The sequence below is a fragment of the Saprolegnia diclina genome, assembly GCF_000281045.1.
Source record: "Saprolegnia diclina VS20 unplaced genomic scaffold supercont1.50, whole genome shotgun sequence".
Lineage (NCBI taxonomy): Eukaryota > Oomycota > Saprolegniomycetes > Saprolegniales > Saprolegniaceae > Saprolegnia > Saprolegnia diclina.
The window spans coordinates 350,744-366,886 of record NW_008246117.1 but is presented as its reverse complement, the minus strand read 5'-3'; the positions used below and the strand labels follow the sequence as shown (position 1 = coordinate 366,886).

Sequence of the window (16,143 nt, the reverse complement as noted above, 5' to 3'; positions counted from 1 at the left end):
CGTCATCGAAAGAAGCCTGCGACGCCATGATACCCGCATCGTGGGCTCATTTTTCTTGAGCGGCAGGTGCTCCTGCGGCTACTTCGACCACGAGCAACCACAAACCGACAAGACGGGCTGGCGTCATTTGTTGTGTCTGGTTCGGTCAAGCCATGCCAGGCCGATGCAAGCGCGTATCGCTGGAGAGTTATGACTCCAGAAAGCGAGAAGCCTAGAGTCTTGGTAGCTTGTGTGCGTGGTGTAGATAGGATAGTGCTTAGGTGCCATATACGGATGATGTCCGGTAGCGACCCTATACGGTAGTGACCCATCATAGAGCCTCTTGACGAAGGTCTCATCCGGCACAGCCTATCGTTCTATCCACAACGCTGGCCTCCATAGTCTCAGTTCCCAATCTGCCTTCGTGGCGTAACACAATACAACTGCCTGCTTCCTGGGAGATGGCTCTCCCCTCGCTGCGTTGTTTGCGTTGCACTGCGGAAGCCACCACACATTGCAAGTTGCAGAGCTGTGTAATATAGCCTCAGTTCAAGAGATACCTCGCACGAACAATATTACTCTGTGACTTCTTGTCGATGGAATGGCACCGTTCGATGCTCCTTGTTGCCACGGGCAATGTCGAGTTCATTTCTGCTACATAAGATAATCGATCGCCCACGCTGGATCTGTCGTTCCAGCGCTGGGTTATTCCCGAAAGCTCGGGTCAAATCGCGCTCTGCGCATGTATAGACCACGACGCTGGCGCTGCCTCTGCTGTGGCTTGTGCCACCCAATGACCTAAGCGTGGCTTCGTCGCCACAGCATCGGCACATTGTGCTTCTGAATGTACTTTGGTGATAACTGGCATGTAGCTCGAGCCAAACCGAAAGTGGCGCTGACTCGGTCGATGGAGCCATTGGTCGACGTCCAGAGTCGGCTTGCTCTCTTGGTCCTCAGCCACTCGGTGAGCAAGCTCTCGACATTCACTGACCTCCTCACGGTATTCCCGTCCCTTGTTTCAGTCGTGATGACATCTTGGTGTCGTCGATGGCGAACACGCATTTGTTGGATGCGATACCACATGTGCGCGCCGCATCATTGCTGCGGTTGTCGGTCGTGGACGTTGCTGGTACCTCGACTCTGCAAGCTACGATCTTCTGGTCTCGTGTAGGCGCCGCTCCTGCAGCCGTAGCGACCGCTTTGGTCTGGTCGGGACCTCTCGACGGACAAAACGCAGCTCTTCCAGGCGACATGCTCGGCCCTTCTCGCTGAGAGCTCGCTGCGCCTGCCAGCTCTCGAAGCTCGCAGAGTCAGGCAAGGAAACGATCGCACCAGCACACACGCGTCGTCGGTGGCGCCAGGTCCCCAGCGCCGCCGACACGTTGACACAGACGACCATCAAGGGCTAAAAACCTAAGTTATATGATTCTACTATGCGACTAGAGTACAAGTATTCTACATGGCGCCAATGCCTAGTACAAGTCGGCGTCATCGCTGACGCCGAGTCGAACGGCGCAAAACACTTCGAGCGCCGAGTTGAGAATTTCGTCGTCAAAGGCGACGACGTAGTTGATGAACTCCTGGAAGCGCTCGCGCCGGGACTCGATCATCGCGACGTCGTGTCGGCGCCAGTACGTGCGGAGACCGGCCTCGGGCAGCGGCGGCAAGTCTTCAATGAGCAAGCTCATGTCGTGGTGAAAGAGCTTGAAGTCCGTAAAGCGTTTGGTGACCACGATTTCGTCCGACGTGATGTGGTAGAGCACGACGCCAGTCTCGTCGATCGAGTAGGACGAGAGGAGGTAGACCTTTTGGGGTGGCGCAATCGGCGCGGTTGTCGGCACCAGCGCCGACGAAGTGTTCACGGCCGACGACGAGTGCGTGCAGCCCATGGCGAATCACAGAATGCTACATCTTCGCTTGGTCTCAAACGCTTTCTTCCACCTGTCAGGATTGAAAATTTCCAGCCCCTGCGATTCCCACACTCAAGTACACCATCGCGGTGTCTCGTCTGAACTGCAGACGTTGCACGAGCTCTTTGATAGATCACACGATAAACGAGGGATCTCTCTTGGTATTCTGCACACAGAGAGCCAAAATATGTGCTACTTGGTCGCGTTGTCGTTGCATTGAGATGTGAATTGGAAGGGAGCCGCGCCATCGAGTACTTTTTAAGGGAATACCGAATGATGGTCGTCGGCACATGGACGGTAGAGAGGCGCTGAGAAGGGATATACACGTGGTGCGCCACCGCATGGCAACTGGACTGTGTGGCTCGTAGCGTACGTTGCGTGTCCGACCTCTATTGCATTGTTGCGGATAGCCGCGCTCCGCCGTTAACACCGACGCACTTCAACAGTGCTTCAACCAGTGCCAATGCGGCATGAAGTAGAAATGACCGTGGGTGGCCGCGTGCGCAGCCCTTGATGCAGTACCAAGTACGTCGCGTGTCGTAGGTTCTACAACGTACTTCGCTCACCCCTCTCGATAGCAGGAGACGCAGTCGCCCTTGGTTCACTGCTCGCTTTGATGCACAACAGTCGGCCATTGTTGAGACAGCATCGACCTTGCACACTGCACTGTCAACAGGTGTCTCGAGCCCGACAGTCGCACCAACATCGACGACTTGACCGATCAAACATGTAGCTCGCCGGGCCTCCTGGTACTGCGTGTGCAGGGCGAGCAACACAACACAATATTGTGCACAAAACAAGCGTACACGTTTGCTATTCTCCACGGTCCACCTAGTCATCGTCGTTCTCTATTGATCGTTCTTGCTATTTACATCATAAATTGAAAGCCATAGCCAAACTTCAGGTCGTCCGCGGCCGGCGTGCCTTCGGCTGAGAGGAGCAGCTGGAGCTGCGGCAGCACCTTGCACTCGAGCGACGTCGCGAGCTTGAACGTGTGGTCGATGCTCGAAACGAAGCGCGTTTGGCGCAAGTCGACCTCGACACCGAGCGTGCTCGCAGCCTCGCCCGACGGCGCGTTGTACACGAGCTCGGTCGCGAGCCGGACGCGGTCCGAGACCTTGCGGAGGTAGTGCAGCTGGAGCGTGCCCTGCGAACCGTACGAGGCAATGCCGGTCCACTTGGCATCCGTGTACTTGGCCACATACGACGCGATCGTCTTGCGGTGCTTGCCGTAGTAGTAGCCCTCACCGCCGATCGCCCACTCCTTCGTGACGCTCTGCAGGTAGTTGACACCGAGGAGGAGGCCGTTGCCGACCTTCAAGTTGGCCGAGCAGTCGGCCGCGCTAAAGTCAATGTCGACCATCGCCTGCGACGCATGCGCTTCCTGCTTGAGCTGCGCCTGCGCGCGCATCTTGAAGTGGTCGCTGAGGCGCGCATGCCAGCGCGCATCGACCGAGCCATCGTGCGAGACTTGGCCGCGGAGCTAATATGAGACACAGTCGCTAAGCGCCGTGCACACAGATAGTGAGAACGACGTACGAGCATGGGTTCAGGGCCGTCGCCGACGACCGTCGTCGCGCCGAACTGGTAGACGCCGCCGGGGATCTGCGGGCAGCCGAGGAGGAGCGCGTGGTTGACAGCGAAGCGCGGGCCAAGGTTGCGCTGGAAGTCGAAGCGGAAGCCCTCGAACGTGCCAGGCATCAAGACCGACTTGACCTCGCCGAGGACGTTCTCAAAGGTGCCCGGGTGCGGCAGCGACTTGTGCGCCTTCTCGATGGCCTCGACGGCGGCCACGAGCGAGTTGGTCGAGAGGTCCTCCGGGGCCTCCGAGAGCTCGGGCAGGGGCACGGACGTCGCGGACGACGTCGCGAGGACCTTGAACGAGCCGTGCTTCGCGAGGTACGCCAACATCGCTCGTCTTTGATCCCAACAAGTCAGCAATAGCAGCCACCAGTGCTCGACCAGCCACGCAATTGGGTCGTTCGAGACGAATCGATCAAGTGCGAGCGCACTTTCTACCCGATTAAGTGCGCTTTGTCAGCTTATTTCAACCAATCGCAGCTCGCATTGGCGCATTCGACACGTTGATTGACTGTTAAATTTTATTTTCAAGCCAATCAAACAACGTGCAGTGGCAGACGACAAGGCCATTGGGGGAAATGCAAAAAAGTTCAACAGCGACTTCGTTGCGGATCGACTTGGGCAATGCTTTGCAGCTGCTTGGTTCAAGTCGAGGTCGCGCGTGCTAGGAGCGGGCCGGAACGGCTCTATCGAATGAAGTCGACTGCAGCCGTGCTGTCGACAAGGACCCGAAAAATGCGCACGTTGATGGCACTCGCCCACGCTCCAGTTGCTATTTTGCTTTGACCAATCCGTTTCGATGACTTGGCATACGTTGCCTGGATTGGCCAAAAAAGCATGGGCGTTGGCGCCAAGCCCACGCGAGCCCCATGCGACGCAGATCTTTGTTCCGTTGCCTACATGGGTGGATCGTCCCGCCCTCCTGGCGCTGAAAGCAGGAGCATGCAGCCTCCACTTGGCGCCAAAGGGCAAACTCGATGTTGAAAAGTTGCTATCTCTAGCGTTGTGCCTTAGAGTGTGGCCACCATTGTCCGTTGCGATACCTTCGCAAGCCGTCACCACGCACCATGGTGCATCATAGATCGAGTCGACCGACGTCAGCGCGCAATGGTGCCCTTGGCGCGACGTCACACACCATGGACGTTCCGACGCACTCACTGGAAGACAGCAGTGGCAACCTCCCGGCAGTGTTGAACACAACCAAGGCGCTCCACTCCTACTAGTAGGACTGCGATGGTCTCGCCCGAGACTTTTGCCATAACTCACGATTCCGTTGTTGTGGTGCGGCAAAGGCCTTCCACCGACTGCCTGTCCAAGTACTGTAGTACTCAAGTCTAGCGGCGCGGTCGACGCATTTCTGTCGCGTTGCATGAAGGATGCACACAACGTCCTCAGTAAGTGCGCTCTTATTATGTCGACTTACAAGAGCAGTCGGACCATGGCCAAGAGCACAATGAGAGCGGCGAGGGCGACAAAGATCACAAAGACGATGCTGAGCGCGCGACACGCCAGATCGTCCAAGGGCGAGATCGGCGCCGCGACCGTCGGCTTGCGTCGGTGCGCACGCAAGGTCGTCGCCAGCGCCAGCGACCGCGCGCTGCGTCGGGGCACCTATGCACAATCGATGACAATATTCTCCAACAATTGAGATAGTACGTTGCGGATAGCTTGGTTGGTCAGTCGACGCACGTGGCGCTGGCGGATCGTTGCATGTGTTGCGTCGCTCGTGTACTTGGGCATCGGTGTTTCGGCAGGTGCTTCGTCGTTCTCGTCGTCCTCGTCGCCGTCACCGCTGAACGCAATGCTGAAGCGTGACGTGACGCTGTCCGTGTCAGCCATGTCCGTCTCATTGTCGCTGAGCGCCGCGTCATCGTCCGCGTGGTCATCGTCTTCAGCCGCATCTTCGGCCGCATCTTCGCGCGGCGCCTCGTCGGTAGCAGCGGTGGCGGGTGTCGCGCTCATGTTGAACTTGGACAGCATGAGCTCCTCGAGCTCCTTGGTCACTTGATCGCGGGGGCGTTCGCTAAGGAGAGATCGTTTGGCCATGTGCTGTCATCGCATAACGTCACGCTACCGGGTCGAGTCGGACGACAGGACGTGACAGAGGTTGGTGGCGACCTCGAGAAGGAAAATCGTGCTCTCGGGCGACGCAGCCACGTCCGTCAGGTGGTTGCACCAGTCGCCAAAGCCGTCAATGACCTTTAGACCCTAGTACGCAGCAGCGTCATAGGCCTCATGTCGAAGCCCGCGGAACAGACCTCGGGTGTCGCGAGCATTTGGATCCAGCTCTGCACGGCCGACGCCAGCTGCTTGGTCGCCGCCTTGGTCTCTGGCGTGTTGAGTGCTTGGCACGTCTACACCCGACAGCGGTGAAGATACTGCGACATTTGCCGATTGGCCGCTACCTTGGCGACCGTCGCGACGCAGTCTTGAACAACAGCTTGGCCTTCTGGCGTCGCCGCCATCGCAAGCGTATGGTCACGCAGCGCCTAACGCAGTGCTCGTTACGTGGCGCCCTAGCAAGAGATAGATACCCTTGTTGACGCACTCCACTCGACCGAGTTGTCGCTGCCGAGGACGAGCGCGGAATTGGAGATCGCGAGGCTCAAGAGGCGCGAGACGTCGCGGGCGCGCTGCGGTGTGTTCTCTTTGAGCGTATCCCAGATCTTGCCGCTGAGCACATATGGGTTGGCGATCGAGCCCGAGATCATCTGCGCGCCTAGGGGCAAAGTCAGCGCATTAGGACATGGCGGACGTACAGGGTGTGACGACGGTTGCGTCGACCTTCTGGCCGGCCCACTCCATGAGGCCGTACGAGAGGATCATGAGGTTGCCCTTGAGCGACGAAGCATCGCGGGCAGCGGGCGACGCCATCCGCCGCCTTGGGTGCAAAGCGAGTTGTGTCAAGCCCAAGCCGAAAGCGACGTCAGAGGCGAAAATGCATACAATGACATACAAACAGTAAGATTACTGTGCTATACTCGTTGATTGTAAGCTGATTTGCATGTTGCATCCCGTTTCAGACGCGTGGCGCCAGCTAATAATTCCGCGCCAACGACATTTCGGACGCAAAAACGAGCGCAGTTGCAGTAGTAGCTAGCTCATTGACAACAAAGAGCAGACGAGCTCCATGACACGAGGGCAACGATGCCAAGCGAAGACGCATCAGATAGCGAGGGGGCTCTGTATTGGCTTGATGGCCGCTTCATCGCGGCGAAGCTCCTTGTGACCAGCGCTTGCGTCAACATTCGCGGTGGCTTCCTCTTTGCGCTCGTCTTCTAGCTTGGGAACAACTCGAGGAGATTTAACTCGAGGGATATTCCCATGTTTTAACTCAGCCAGAGTCGCGGCGTACGAGGTTCATTTGGTAGCTGCTGTCGACGCAATGGAAAAGACCTTTCAAACGGAGTACCTGTTACAAACTATATAAGCAATTATAGTTAGACAAGAGTTCTTATTTCAAAATACTCTATAAATACATATCCTGCCGTACTCACTAGGTGAACCTCGATGCGTGCTTGAGGTATTGAACCAAGTAGCTCGCATGTAGGCTTTGAGGTTGGCATTCACATACATTTCATGCCGTATTCGTGGCTGTCGATGAGGTGTGGACGATTATCAATTTTATTAGAGCATTATTCTCGAGGTCGCGTTGGATTGGCTGAAACCGTCGTTTTGCCAGGCCATCATGACGTGGCGGCGTGCGATGGCACATGACCATTTTGGCCACCAATAGTGCTCCAGGCGTCCAAGTTTGCCGCTGACTGCCCCACTAGTTTTTTCAAGAATGATCATCGATGCAAAACGCATACTAGTTCTAAATTCTCTACTTTTAACTCTCACTTGGTTTGTAGTCGAGCGGATGGCGGTGTCGTCGCCCGCTCCGAGCCGTCGCGGGACGGATTCGAACGGCGCGTGAGCAGCCCATCCGGCGTTTGCTTGCGGTCCGACTCGGTTTTCTTTCGCGAAACTCGCTTTGGCTTGACGAGCTGCGCGAGAAACGCATCGAAGATAGGAGGCTCGGCCAGCACCTCGCTCATGGCCTTGAGGCGCGTCGGCCACACCGGACCACAACCTATCAAATACCAGACATCGTATCCAGATCGAGAATTTAGAAATGCGTCGTACCTTTGTCTGCACCCGAGTAGTACTCGACCGAGAGGTATCCTTTTTCTGGGTAAAGGCCCGGCGTGAGCCACGACATGTTGAGGACCCAGCCCGGAATCGGCACGTCGCGCGACCAGCCAAACCGAGCGTCTTGCCAGTTTTCACCTAAGCCGCGGCTTGAATGTCGTCACATTCGATGAGCCGACGTACCTGGCTCGTCGAGCGCAAGCTGCACGAGCACTTTGGAGACCTCGCGCTGTTCGTAGATCGTCAAGTCGAGCTCTACACCGGCCTCTCAGCGACAAACGTGTGTTGAAGGGTCTACCAAAGTAAATGTCCGGGTAGAGCGGACTCCAGAGGTTGAGCCAGCCGAGTCGAAAAATGAGCTGCGCGACCTCCGTGTCGGAGAGCGTCCACAGCACTTGGACATAGTTGTACAAATCCAGTGTCCGATCAAAGAGCGTGAGCGCCTATATCATATTGTGCTCTACGTCGACCGAGATGCGATGACGCGTACGGCATCGACGCGCGTCGTGCCAAAGTCCATGGGCCAGCGCTCCAGGATGAAGCGGACTTGACTTGTCGTGACCCACCGCGTGCAAAAGAGCGCTTGGAGCTCCATGAGCAACCGGCGGCCCGTAAAGCTAATCTACATCCAACAATAAATTGCGCCGTCCGGTCGCACCCAATCATGCAACGCACCTGGCGTGGCGCTTCTGGGGACACGACCGCGCCCGGAATCACAAGCGGCGTCGATACATCGCGCGACTGTGAACCATGTAACGTCTGACACACAAAAATGTCGACGTACGTAGAGTTCCGAAATGCGCACAGTGCTTGCTTGCAGCTCGAGAAGAAAGTCGTATGCGAACGGACTTAGGCGACGCCCCGTTGTCGCGGGACTAGGCGCCCGACGGCGACTCTCGGGCGAGGCGCGATCCAACGCGTCCAAGCAGAGCTTGGAGATGAGCTGTTGGAAGCGGTTGTCGGACATGGGCAGAATGCCTAGATCGAAGGCAAAGCCAATCAAATGATACCCGTGCATAGGGCTATGGCGTCGTATTGTACCGGACTTGGGTCGCGACAACTGGACAAAATCAAAGTCGAGCATGCCAAATTTCGGCAACTTGTCACAAAACGTGGTCGTAATCTCGATTTTCTTGTTGTTGTAGATCTCGTTGCGGAACCCCATGTGGTTTTCGTGCTGACTCGTGTCCTTGAAGTTGTTGGTGCGCCGGTAATACATGATTTTGTTGTTGATTTCCATGACCTAAAGGATTGTCGCATTGGCATTCACGAGGAAACATGAAAAATGAACTTTTCGAAACGTGGCGCGGTCAATGTCGTCGGCGAGGTCGAGCGAGTAATGCCCCGTGGCCAGGCCCACGACGGGGCCGTACCTAAGACAATATTCTCAAATTATTTTGTACGAAAAATCGACGCACATGTCTTTGAGCACAGTCTGCAGGCGCAAGCGCTGGGCCGCATTCACGTTCGACTCGATCAGTGGGCACGCGTGGTTGGGGTCGACCTACGTGTCAGTAAGGACAAATCAAGTTGATAAGTGTCGTACGACGTGGGGAAGGATGAGGGCAAGGGCTTCGACAATGTCCATTTTAGACACGAGCGTGTCCAAAAGCATTTGCCCTTCGTTCTGACGCACGTGCAGTCCATCTAGCAGAGATACGTCGAATATCAACTTGATAAGATTGCATACTTTTGGCCAATTTGATCAAATTCACTTGGTTCGGATCGGCTTTGATGTTTTCAATGAGCTGCTCGACGCCGAGCTTGGACTCGGCTTCGTCGGCCTCGGACGGGATGTGCAGATCGATGAAGTCAATCTGGTGGAAAAATAAGAAACGAGTGGTAAAACCACTAGATTTGTGTACCTTGAGGCGACCTTCCTTGGGAATTGAGAGAGGTAAGCCCGACGTCGTGTCGATCCACTCCATTGTCGGCTTGTCGTCAAAGTAATATTGGGACATCAAGTCGACAAATTCCGGAAATTCCATCGTGCCCGTGCCGTCCACATCATAGCGCGTCACGAGACTAGTCGAGTGCATGGTTAATAATATTCGTGCACAAAATGCAAGCAAAACATACCGAGTGGCTTCCCCCGGCTGCAAGCGCACGCCCAACGCGGCCATGCCACGCTCCAGCTCCGTGGCTTCAATGTTGCCAGAGCCATCCGCATCGAGGGTTCTACTCAACGTGTCATCTGCAGCAACAACGCATCGGCAATGTACTGAAACAGCTTTTCCAGCTTGTCTTGAGGCACTTTGCCGCGAAGGACCATGTGCGACGAGGACCGCCGAATGAGCTGTGCGCGTGCCCTGCCGACTTCTTGGTACTCGACCTTGAGATCGCGCGTGGTCTAGTCCAATAATCATAATGTACTTTCAACGCAAACGACAACGAAACCTTGTCCACTTGGTGCACGAAGGATAGAAAGCGGCAGCCTTTTTTCGAATTGGCAAACCGCAAGAGCTCGCAAGCAATCGCGCGATCGTATGGCTCGGCCATGTCCAAGTCGTATTTTCCCTACGTATACACGCATTCAATACCGATTTGTACATTTTGCTTTTCAATATGTACCGTCGCATCTTGCGGGTCAAAAAGACTCGAATCGTCAATGTCAAAATTGCACCTAGCATTTTCGCCAGATGAGCACATAAACGTTTACTGAAGCGATCCCAGCGCACCCAACGACAGAGATGGAGAGCACTTTGTCGCTCGCGCTCGAGATGGACTGCAGCAATGTGCGTCCCCCAATACGACCTAGAACGAAGACGTTGACACGCGGGCATTGTACGCTATCTGTATAGAACTATACCAAGAGGATTCCCGTCCATGCAAAGCTGCGTTAGCGTGTTGTTGACGTGGAGAGCTTGAGCAATCACAAACGCTGCCTTGCTAGGAATATTGTTTTGGGACAAGTCGAGCTTCTCGAGGGTAAAATTTTCTTGGAGTGCGCAGCCTACGAGGATGCAATATAGCAATATGACGACAAGATCAATATAGGATTTCTGCATCGCATATAGTACCGATGGCCTGGGCGCCAAGGTTCCCAAACGCATTATAGCTCAGGTTGAGTTCTTTTAGCCCTGTTTCAGCACGATCAACACTTGGCGGACAAGCATTTTGTGCGGTACCAAAGTTGTGCCCGATGGCGCGCCCCAGTTGAATGGCGCTATTGAGACGCAGTACGTTCCACGATAAATCGAGCTTGGTGAGATGACTACAAGACATATGTCATCACCAAACGAGCGTAAGGCATGACAACGTACTTGTTGGCGGCCAGCATATCGGCAAGGGCCTCGCCTCCCGTGACCAAGTCGGGCTGCACCGCGTTGAGCGCTTCCGAGGTCCCAATGAGATTGCGGCTCAGGTTCAACGTTGTGCAAATGCGGTTGGTTTTCATCGCGTCCGCAAACGGAATGAGCTCGCCATCGTCTAATCACACTCAATTTAGACGCTGGCGGTGTCGCTCCAGGAGGCACCAATGTCGCACGTGCTGAGAATCAGCGTCGTAAGACCGCACAGCGGGTTGCCAAGGTACTCGGCGAGCGCCTCCGCAGCGTCACCGTCCACTTTATTCTCAGACAAGTCGAGGGCGACCAAATCGGGCTTGCTTCGAACCACCTAGGTAGAGAGAAGCCGTGGTATGTCGCGATGCAGCGTCAGCCTACATTGACGAGGGCTTGGAGCCCTGGATCCGTGAGGCGATTGTTGCGCGCGTTGAGCGATAGCACCATCGGTAGCTCGACGAGGCAGGCACTGAAAACTAGGGACAGGGTTCGATCACCGCCGATGCCGCACTTGTTGCGTACTTTTGGCCAATTCATCGCCCATGGACATGTGCGACACGTTGATTTCGGGTGAAATCTACAAACGTAAGCCGTTTTGCCGATAGCACAACGGCAATTTACCTTGTTGCGAATAATGAGCCGGAGACACGGCGGTAATTCATGCTCCAAGCACATGGATACAAACTTGTGCCGGGCCGTGAGCGCCTCTTAGGCTTCGTAAAACGCAGTTTCCAAGCGGTACCTCGTACCTTTGGCGTTGAACATGCCAATCGGGTCTGGCGACGGCTCGCTCTGCGATGCGAGCATGGACTTGAACTTGTCGACAAGCCCGTCGGTGCCTCCCATTTGCAAGTACTAGAACAAACAATATTCAGCACGCGACTGTCCAATCATTCACAAAAAGACCTGCTGCGACGCCATTTTTGTGTAGATTTGCTTGAGCACCCGCCGCCCCGTGGCGCCAAAATAGTTGTGGCGCTCGTCGTCGGACAGCGGATTGATCTCCCCTAACCCGACTAGAACCACCATGAGGAACTTGCGCGTGGATTCAGGTCTAAAGGTACGCGGTTTGACACTGCCAGTCGTGGGTGCCGCATTGGAGGCCAAGAACAAGTGCTTGGCTGTTGAAAACGACGTTTCTGACGGTGGTGGGGGCAGCGTCAGACCCGAGCACTGCAAGAAGACGTCACGGGGGGCGACCCCCCCACCTTTTTCTACGCGCCCAATTTGCTCAAACCATAGCATTTCATATCGACCGACGTACCGAGAACAAGCTGAGGTAGCTCGGTTTTGATTGCAGGCGGAATGGCCCAGCGCGGGTTGAGCGAGTCGACGTCCCAGATCATCTTGCGCTGCCGTGCCGCCTTGTGTTTCGCGCGCTTTCGCTTCTTCACGCAGGCGTCACAGGACGATGTGTAGACGCTGCAGTCATTGCAGTTGATGCGGCGGCCGCGGTGCCCCGGCGGCGCGATGCGGATGTACACGTCCCGCGTGAGCGCTGGCATTCGAACGTGAAGCGGCGTCGTCGTTTCTCATCATCGGCGGTTTCCTCGCGCCTTTCTGGTCAACTTTCTAGCGTTCAATGGTCACTACGCGTAACGCATCAAGTCACGACGTCGGCAGTACGTGCACAGGACGGACTGCCTGCGAATGAGCAGTCAACTGATAGCCCCTTGCGTGTTTACCGCACTCAAGCCGAGCAAAAGAGATGCATTCGATCGCAGTCAACTTCGATGGGCGACAGCTGCCGTCATGCATACAAGACCCAAAACCGACCGCCATGACGAAGATAACACGGTTGTCAAGCATGCTTAACCTGATGCTTGGCACGATGCGTTGACGCGGGAGGTTGCGGCTGGTAGTGACGCTCAGTGGCCTCCTTGGCGCCCACACAGGAACCGTCCATTCTCCCAGCCGACAGTTTGCTCTACCTACTACATCAACGCGCATGACTTCGCGCCTCTAAAGGGCCGCCGGCACGTCCCAAGTCCCTCTCCGCGACCGCCGTAGTGCGAATTCGGTTGGCAGATGCGACCCATGGCATCCACAGTGCAAGACACTGGAACGGTCGCCCATCTTTGCTCAAGTCGAGAGGACACAGAAAACCATATGCATGTTGACGAGGGTACTGGAAAGCGCGCGCAGTTAGACTTGATACGACGGAAGCGTCGCGCGAGCTTCGAACTGGCAGTCGCCGGGCTTGTACGACTCGACGTGGGTTGCCATTTGCGCCAGCGAGCAGCAGCCGCAGAAGAGCGCGCAGAGCCCGTCCTCGACGATCGAGCCAGGGATGTGGAAGAGGCCGCGTACCTTGAAGCGCAGGTGCCACATGAAGAGGAACATGACAAAGCCGAGGATGCCGACGATGCTCCGGAACCACGATGCCTTGACGAAGCACGCAATGAGGTACATGATGTAGAAGAAGAAGGACGCGAGGAGCACGTGCAGGTACTGGCCGTATCCGATGCGCGTCGTGACTTGCGCAATGCTCACGCACGGGCAAAACGTCACCATGACCGCTAGTTTGCACTTGTGAGCATTCGAGGACAAGACATAGGCGCGTACTGTTGGGAATACACGTGTCAAAGCAGCCAAAGATCGCAATCTTCCAGCGGCCCGTGACGATGCCGTCAAGGTTGACATTGGGTTGCGCCATCGCGGTCGGTCCGTGGTCCATGGCTTGCGCGTTGTGGGGCAAATTCGACTTTGGCCAAGCGCCGCGAAGAGTGCCCTTTCGCAAGATCGCATTTCTTAGTGCCGGTCACGGGCACTTCTAGCCGACATACAGTGTCCAAATGAAATTGTTTTTATCCTATGACAGTTGACGGAGAGAAAGGGATCCGGCACTGCAATGTATCAAGTTGATACGATCGGCCAAGAGGCGCAAGATACGCCGTCACTATCGACTGCGTGTTGAGATAGTTAGGACGACGCATCCGGACACGCGGTCGTGCGGTAGTAGAGCGCATTGTACTCGGTCGGTGCGTCCACAAGCTTGCCATCGAGAGGGCGGCGCCGTCCGTCGTGCACACGGTGGCCGGTCCGTGCAATTGCTGCCGTAACCACTCGTTGGCCTCGTGCACGGTCGCCGCCAACGTCGTCGTCCACTGTAGTTGCGACGGTGTAGTCGCACCAAGCAGGGCAAACGTCACAGCAAGTGTCGTCGCCTCGGTTAGGTCTATCTCATCGTGATGGCTTGTGACGCTTGCCTCGAGTTGCGTACCGTAGGGCGTCGCTCGCTTCTTGCTTGGCGACAGTAGCGGTGGTGGCGGATGCAGCAGTCGCACGAGCGCATCAAACGCTGTGTCCGCACGCAGCGCGCGCTTGGTGGGAATACCTGCGCGACACGATGGACACTCGTGCTTGCCGCTCGCGAGGCAGGCGTCGATGCATCCTCGGCAAAAACGGTGCAAGCACGCCGGCACAACTGTGGTCTGCTGCAAAACGCCGAGACAAATCGGGCACGTCAGCTCCGCATCCAACTCTGTCACCGGCACGTCGAGCGGAGCCGCCGTGGTTACGGGACGTGGCGCTCGAAAGAGGTCGTAGGGCGTCAAATCTTCGACGAGCGTGTACTCGACATACGTTGAGATTGGGTTGAGACGGCGGTGGACGAGGCCTTGGACGTGGGCGTCGTACGCCGCGCGGCTGAACTTTGCCGACCCCAGCGGCATCGGACTCACGTTACACGGTTACAGGATCCGTTGGTTCGAGACGGAAGTTCCGTCGAGTCGACGGCGAGCTTGCTACACCCCATGAACTGCCTTCACTAAACTTTCTCGAATGGCGGCGGTGTTCGACTGTGCAGTCGATCGATACGACACCATTGTAGTCGAGTGCTAGGGTGCTAGGTTAATGCGCTAGTTCGGTTTCAAACATTACTACCACCGAGTATGACCACCGACCAGACCACCGACGGTACTTTCTTGGCCACCATGCCAGTGACTAGCCGCCGTTCGCGAGGTCAGGAGCGATCGCAAGCGTCCTGTCCCAACGCGGCCTCCCACGGGAACAAGCCAGAATAGCCCGTTGGGCAGAAGATGTGGCCCCATCGTCATTGTGTGTCTGCCATCGCGCACTTTCGCTTTTGCGCTGCAATGTTTGATTCCTCCAAGGCGACCCCGCTGCAGACGCTGAGCCCCAAGGTCGACGACGTCCGCGACGACGATGAGCACCACCGCGACACGACGGGCACGTACCTGACGGGCGACCGCCCGCGTGACGAGAACGTGCTCGTGGTCGGGCGCTGGGAGGCGCCAGTGTTTGGCTGCTTGACCGACGTGGTGCCCAACTGCCTCTTGGCTTTCTTCTGCCCGTGTGTGTCGTTGGCGCAGACCATGGCGCGTCTTGGCGTTGCGAGCTACTACCCGATGCTCTTGGGCCTTGCCCTCTGCTACGGCACGGGTTATGGTGCGGTGCTGCCGTGGCTGCTCATGTGGTACTTGCGCTACAAGCTGCGCACGCGGCTCTCGATTCCGGGCTCGGTCGCGACCGACTGCTTGCTCACCTTTTGCTGCTGCGGGTGCACGTTGGCGCAGATGGCGACGCAGACGCACTCGTACGAGCGCAATACGTGCTCGATCGCACCAAAAGCGACGTTGCCCGGGTACAGCGACTTGCTCACGCACCATGACGCGACCCACGACCCGATGACACCGCCGCGTCCGTTTGGCCATGCGTCGACGGCGCCACAATTGGAGGAGCCGGCGCCAACGACGCCCCCCAAAAAGGTGTTCAAGGACCCCCCGCCCCCCGGTATGCACTACGGGTAGTCAGACCCACGCGCGACGATGTCACGTAATGCAAGTCTTGAGCATGCATGTGGTGTTTAGCCGATGGACTAAGCTTAGGGTGGAGGTTTAGCGTAGGGCTAGGGTAGGACTAGGGAAAGTACCGCGCACAGGCCTGTGCGTCGTCACACGCATAGTTGCAGAGGCCGTTGGCAAGCAATTGGCGACTGCACAATGATGCCTCGCACACAGCGTCGAGTTGCACCCAAGGCGGCACGCGGGTGAGCGGGTTGCACGACAGATCGAGGAACCCCGCGAGCGGCGCCACGGGCCCCGACGGCCACGCGGTGATCGCGCACGACGACAAGAATGCAGTCTGCAAGCTCGGCAGACGAAAAAGCTCGGGCGGCAGCGCCGTGATTCGCGTGTGGTGCAATGCAAGCTCGCTCAAATTTGGCAGCTCACGCACAATGGTGACGAAATCGTCGTCACCGATGGGGGTCTCCGTGACATGGAGCGTTGTTA

The 16,143-nt window shown here is 56.7% G+C and overlaps 7 protein-coding genes across 7 annotated transcripts; 1 reads left to right on the top strand and 6 right to left on the bottom strand.

Moving 5' to 3' along the window:
• Positions 1 to 1,377: 1,377 nt before the first annotated feature.
• SDRG_12544 (hypothetical protein) lies at positions 1,378 to 1,912 on the bottom strand. The gene has a single exon (XM_008618617.1). It carries the CDS (start codon positions 1,866 to 1,868, stop codon positions 1,452 to 1,454), a length of 417 nt encoding a protein of 138 aa, XP_008616839.1. The 5' UTR covers positions 1,869 to 1,912; the 3' UTR covers positions 1,378 to 1,451.
• Positions 1,913 to 2,674: 762 nt separating this feature from the next.
• SDRG_12543 (hypothetical protein) lies at positions 2,675 to 3,881 on the bottom strand. Its single transcript, XM_008618616.1, has 2 exons — positions 3,429 to 3,881; positions 2,675 to 3,372 (listed from the first exon to the last, which is right to left on the bottom strand). Exons 1-2 carry the CDS (start codon positions 3,798 to 3,800, stop codon positions 2,758 to 2,760), a joined length of 987 nt encoding a protein of 328 aa, XP_008616838.1. The 5' UTR covers positions 3,801 to 3,881; the 3' UTR covers positions 2,675 to 2,757.
• Positions 3,882 to 4,686: 805 nt separating this feature from the next.
• SDRG_12542 (hypothetical protein) lies at positions 4,687 to 6,360 on the bottom strand. The gene is made up of 7 exons (XM_008618615.1): positions 6,230 to 6,360; positions 6,005 to 6,189; positions 5,876 to 5,959; positions 5,729 to 5,824; positions 5,545 to 5,678; positions 5,127 to 5,493; positions 4,687 to 5,081 (listed from the first exon to the last, which is right to left on the bottom strand). Exons 1-7 carry the CDS (start codon positions 6,342 to 6,344, stop codon positions 4,890 to 4,892), a joined length of 1,173 nt encoding a protein of 390 aa, XP_008616837.1. The 5' UTR covers positions 6,345 to 6,360; the 3' UTR covers positions 4,687 to 4,889.
• Positions 6,361 to 7,262: 902 nt separating this feature from the next.
• On the bottom strand, positions 7,263 to 12,423 carry SDRG_12541 (hypothetical protein). Its single transcript, XM_008618614.1, has 30 exons — positions 12,153 to 12,423; positions 11,953 to 12,102; positions 11,795 to 11,904; positions 11,638 to 11,743; positions 11,510 to 11,595; positions 11,411 to 11,465; positions 11,270 to 11,364; positions 11,081 to 11,222; positions 10,868 to 11,033; positions 10,733 to 10,818; positions 10,625 to 10,684; positions 10,414 to 10,557; positions 10,283 to 10,358; positions 10,176 to 10,227; positions 10,002 to 10,121; positions 9,827 to 9,954; positions 9,684 to 9,782; positions 9,470 to 9,629; positions 9,295 to 9,421; positions 9,151 to 9,251; positions 9,023 to 9,108; positions 8,896 to 8,977; positions 8,646 to 8,847; positions 8,389 to 8,582; positions 8,280 to 8,345; positions 8,095 to 8,226; positions 7,903 to 8,047; positions 7,788 to 7,859; positions 7,599 to 7,742; positions 7,263 to 7,545 (listed from the first exon to the last, which is right to left on the bottom strand). Exons 1-30 carry the CDS (start codon positions 12,391 to 12,393, stop codon positions 7,310 to 7,312), a joined length of 3,663 nt encoding a protein of 1,220 aa, XP_008616836.1. The 5' UTR covers positions 12,394 to 12,423; the 3' UTR covers positions 7,263 to 7,309.
• Positions 12,424 to 12,982: 559 nt separating this feature from the next.
• On the bottom strand, positions 12,983 to 13,627 carry SDRG_12540 (hypothetical protein). The gene is made up of 2 exons (XM_008618613.1): positions 13,454 to 13,627; positions 12,983 to 13,407 (listed from the first exon to the last, which is right to left on the bottom strand). Exons 1-2 carry the CDS (start codon positions 13,563 to 13,565, stop codon positions 13,034 to 13,036), a joined length of 486 nt encoding a protein of 161 aa, XP_008616835.1. The 5' UTR covers positions 13,566 to 13,627; the 3' UTR covers positions 12,983 to 13,033.
• A 50-nt stretch (positions 13,628 to 13,677) lies between these two features.
• Positions 13,678 to 14,599, bottom strand: SDRG_12539 (hypothetical protein). The gene is made up of 2 exons (XM_008618612.1): positions 14,112 to 14,599; positions 13,678 to 14,066 (listed from the first exon to the last, which is right to left on the bottom strand). The coding sequence occupies exons 1-2, from the start codon at positions 14,560 to 14,562 to the stop codon at positions 13,696 to 13,698; spliced, it is 822 nt and encodes a 273-aa protein (XP_008616834.1). The 5' UTR covers positions 14,563 to 14,599; the 3' UTR covers positions 13,678 to 13,695.
• A 297-nt stretch (positions 14,600 to 14,896) lies between these two features.
• On the top strand, positions 14,897 to 15,707 carry SDRG_12538 (hypothetical protein). Its single transcript, XM_008618611.1, has one exon. The coding sequence runs from the start codon at positions 14,929 to 14,931 to the stop codon at positions 15,658 to 15,660; it is 732 nt and encodes a 243-aa protein (XP_008616833.1). The 5' UTR covers positions 14,897 to 14,928; the 3' UTR covers positions 15,661 to 15,707.
• Positions 15,708 to 16,143: the final 436 nt, after the last annotated feature.

Coding starts and splice junctions, on each gene's coding strand:
- SDRG_12542 (XM_008618615.1), bottom strand. CDS start 6,344: ATGGCGTCGCCCGCTGCCCGCGATGCTTCGTCGCTCAAGGGCAACCTC. Junction 5,825..5,875: donor GCGTCGCGACGGTCGCCAAG/GTAGCGGCCAAT, acceptor TGTCGGGTGTAG/ACGTGCCAAGCACTCAACAC. Junction 5,082..5,126: donor CCAACCAAGCTATCCGCAAC/GTACTATCTCAA, acceptor GATTGTGCATAG/GTGCCCCGACGCAGCGCGCG.
- SDRG_12543 (XM_008618616.1), bottom strand. CDS start 3,800: ATGTTGGCGTACCTCGCGAAGCACGGCTCGTTCAAGGTCCTCGCGACG. Junction 3,373..3,428: donor ACGGCCCTGAACCCATGCTC/GTACGTCGTTCT, acceptor GTCTCATATTAG/CTCCGCGGCCAAGTCTCGCA.
- SDRG_12538 (XM_008618611.1), top strand. CDS start 14,929: ATGTGGCCCCATCGTCATTGTGTGTCTGCCATCGCGCACTTTCGCTTT.
- SDRG_12540 (XM_008618613.1), bottom strand. CDS start 13,565: ATGGACCACGGACCGACCGCGATGGCGCAACCCAATGTCAACCTTGAC. Junction 13,408..13,453: donor TGACACGTGTATTCCCAACA/GTACGCGCCTAT, acceptor AGTGCAAACTAG/CGGTCATGGTGACGTTTTGC.
- SDRG_12539 (XM_008618612.1), bottom strand. CDS start 14,562: ATGCCGCTGGGGTCGGCAAAGTTCAGCCGCGCGGCGTACGACGCCCAC. Junction 14,067..14,111: donor GAAGCGAGCGACGCCCTACG/GTACGCAACTCG, acceptor ACGATGAGATAG/ACCTAACCGAGGCGACGACA.
- SDRG_12541 (XM_008618614.1), bottom strand. CDS start 12,393: ATGCCAGCGCTCACGCGGGACGTGTACATCCGCATCGCGCCGCCGGGG. Junction 11,905..11,952: donor GACTGGCAGTGTCAAACCGC/GTACCTTTAGAC, acceptor TGGTGGTTCTAG/TCGGGTTAGGGGAGATCAAT. Junction 10,685..10,732: donor CGCCATCGGGCACAACTTTG/GTACCGCACAAA, acceptor GTGCTGAAACAG/GGCTAAAAGAACTCAACCTG.
- SDRG_12544 (XM_008618617.1), bottom strand. CDS start 1,868: ATGGGCTGCACGCACTCGTCGTCGGCCGTGAACACTTCGTCGGCGCTG.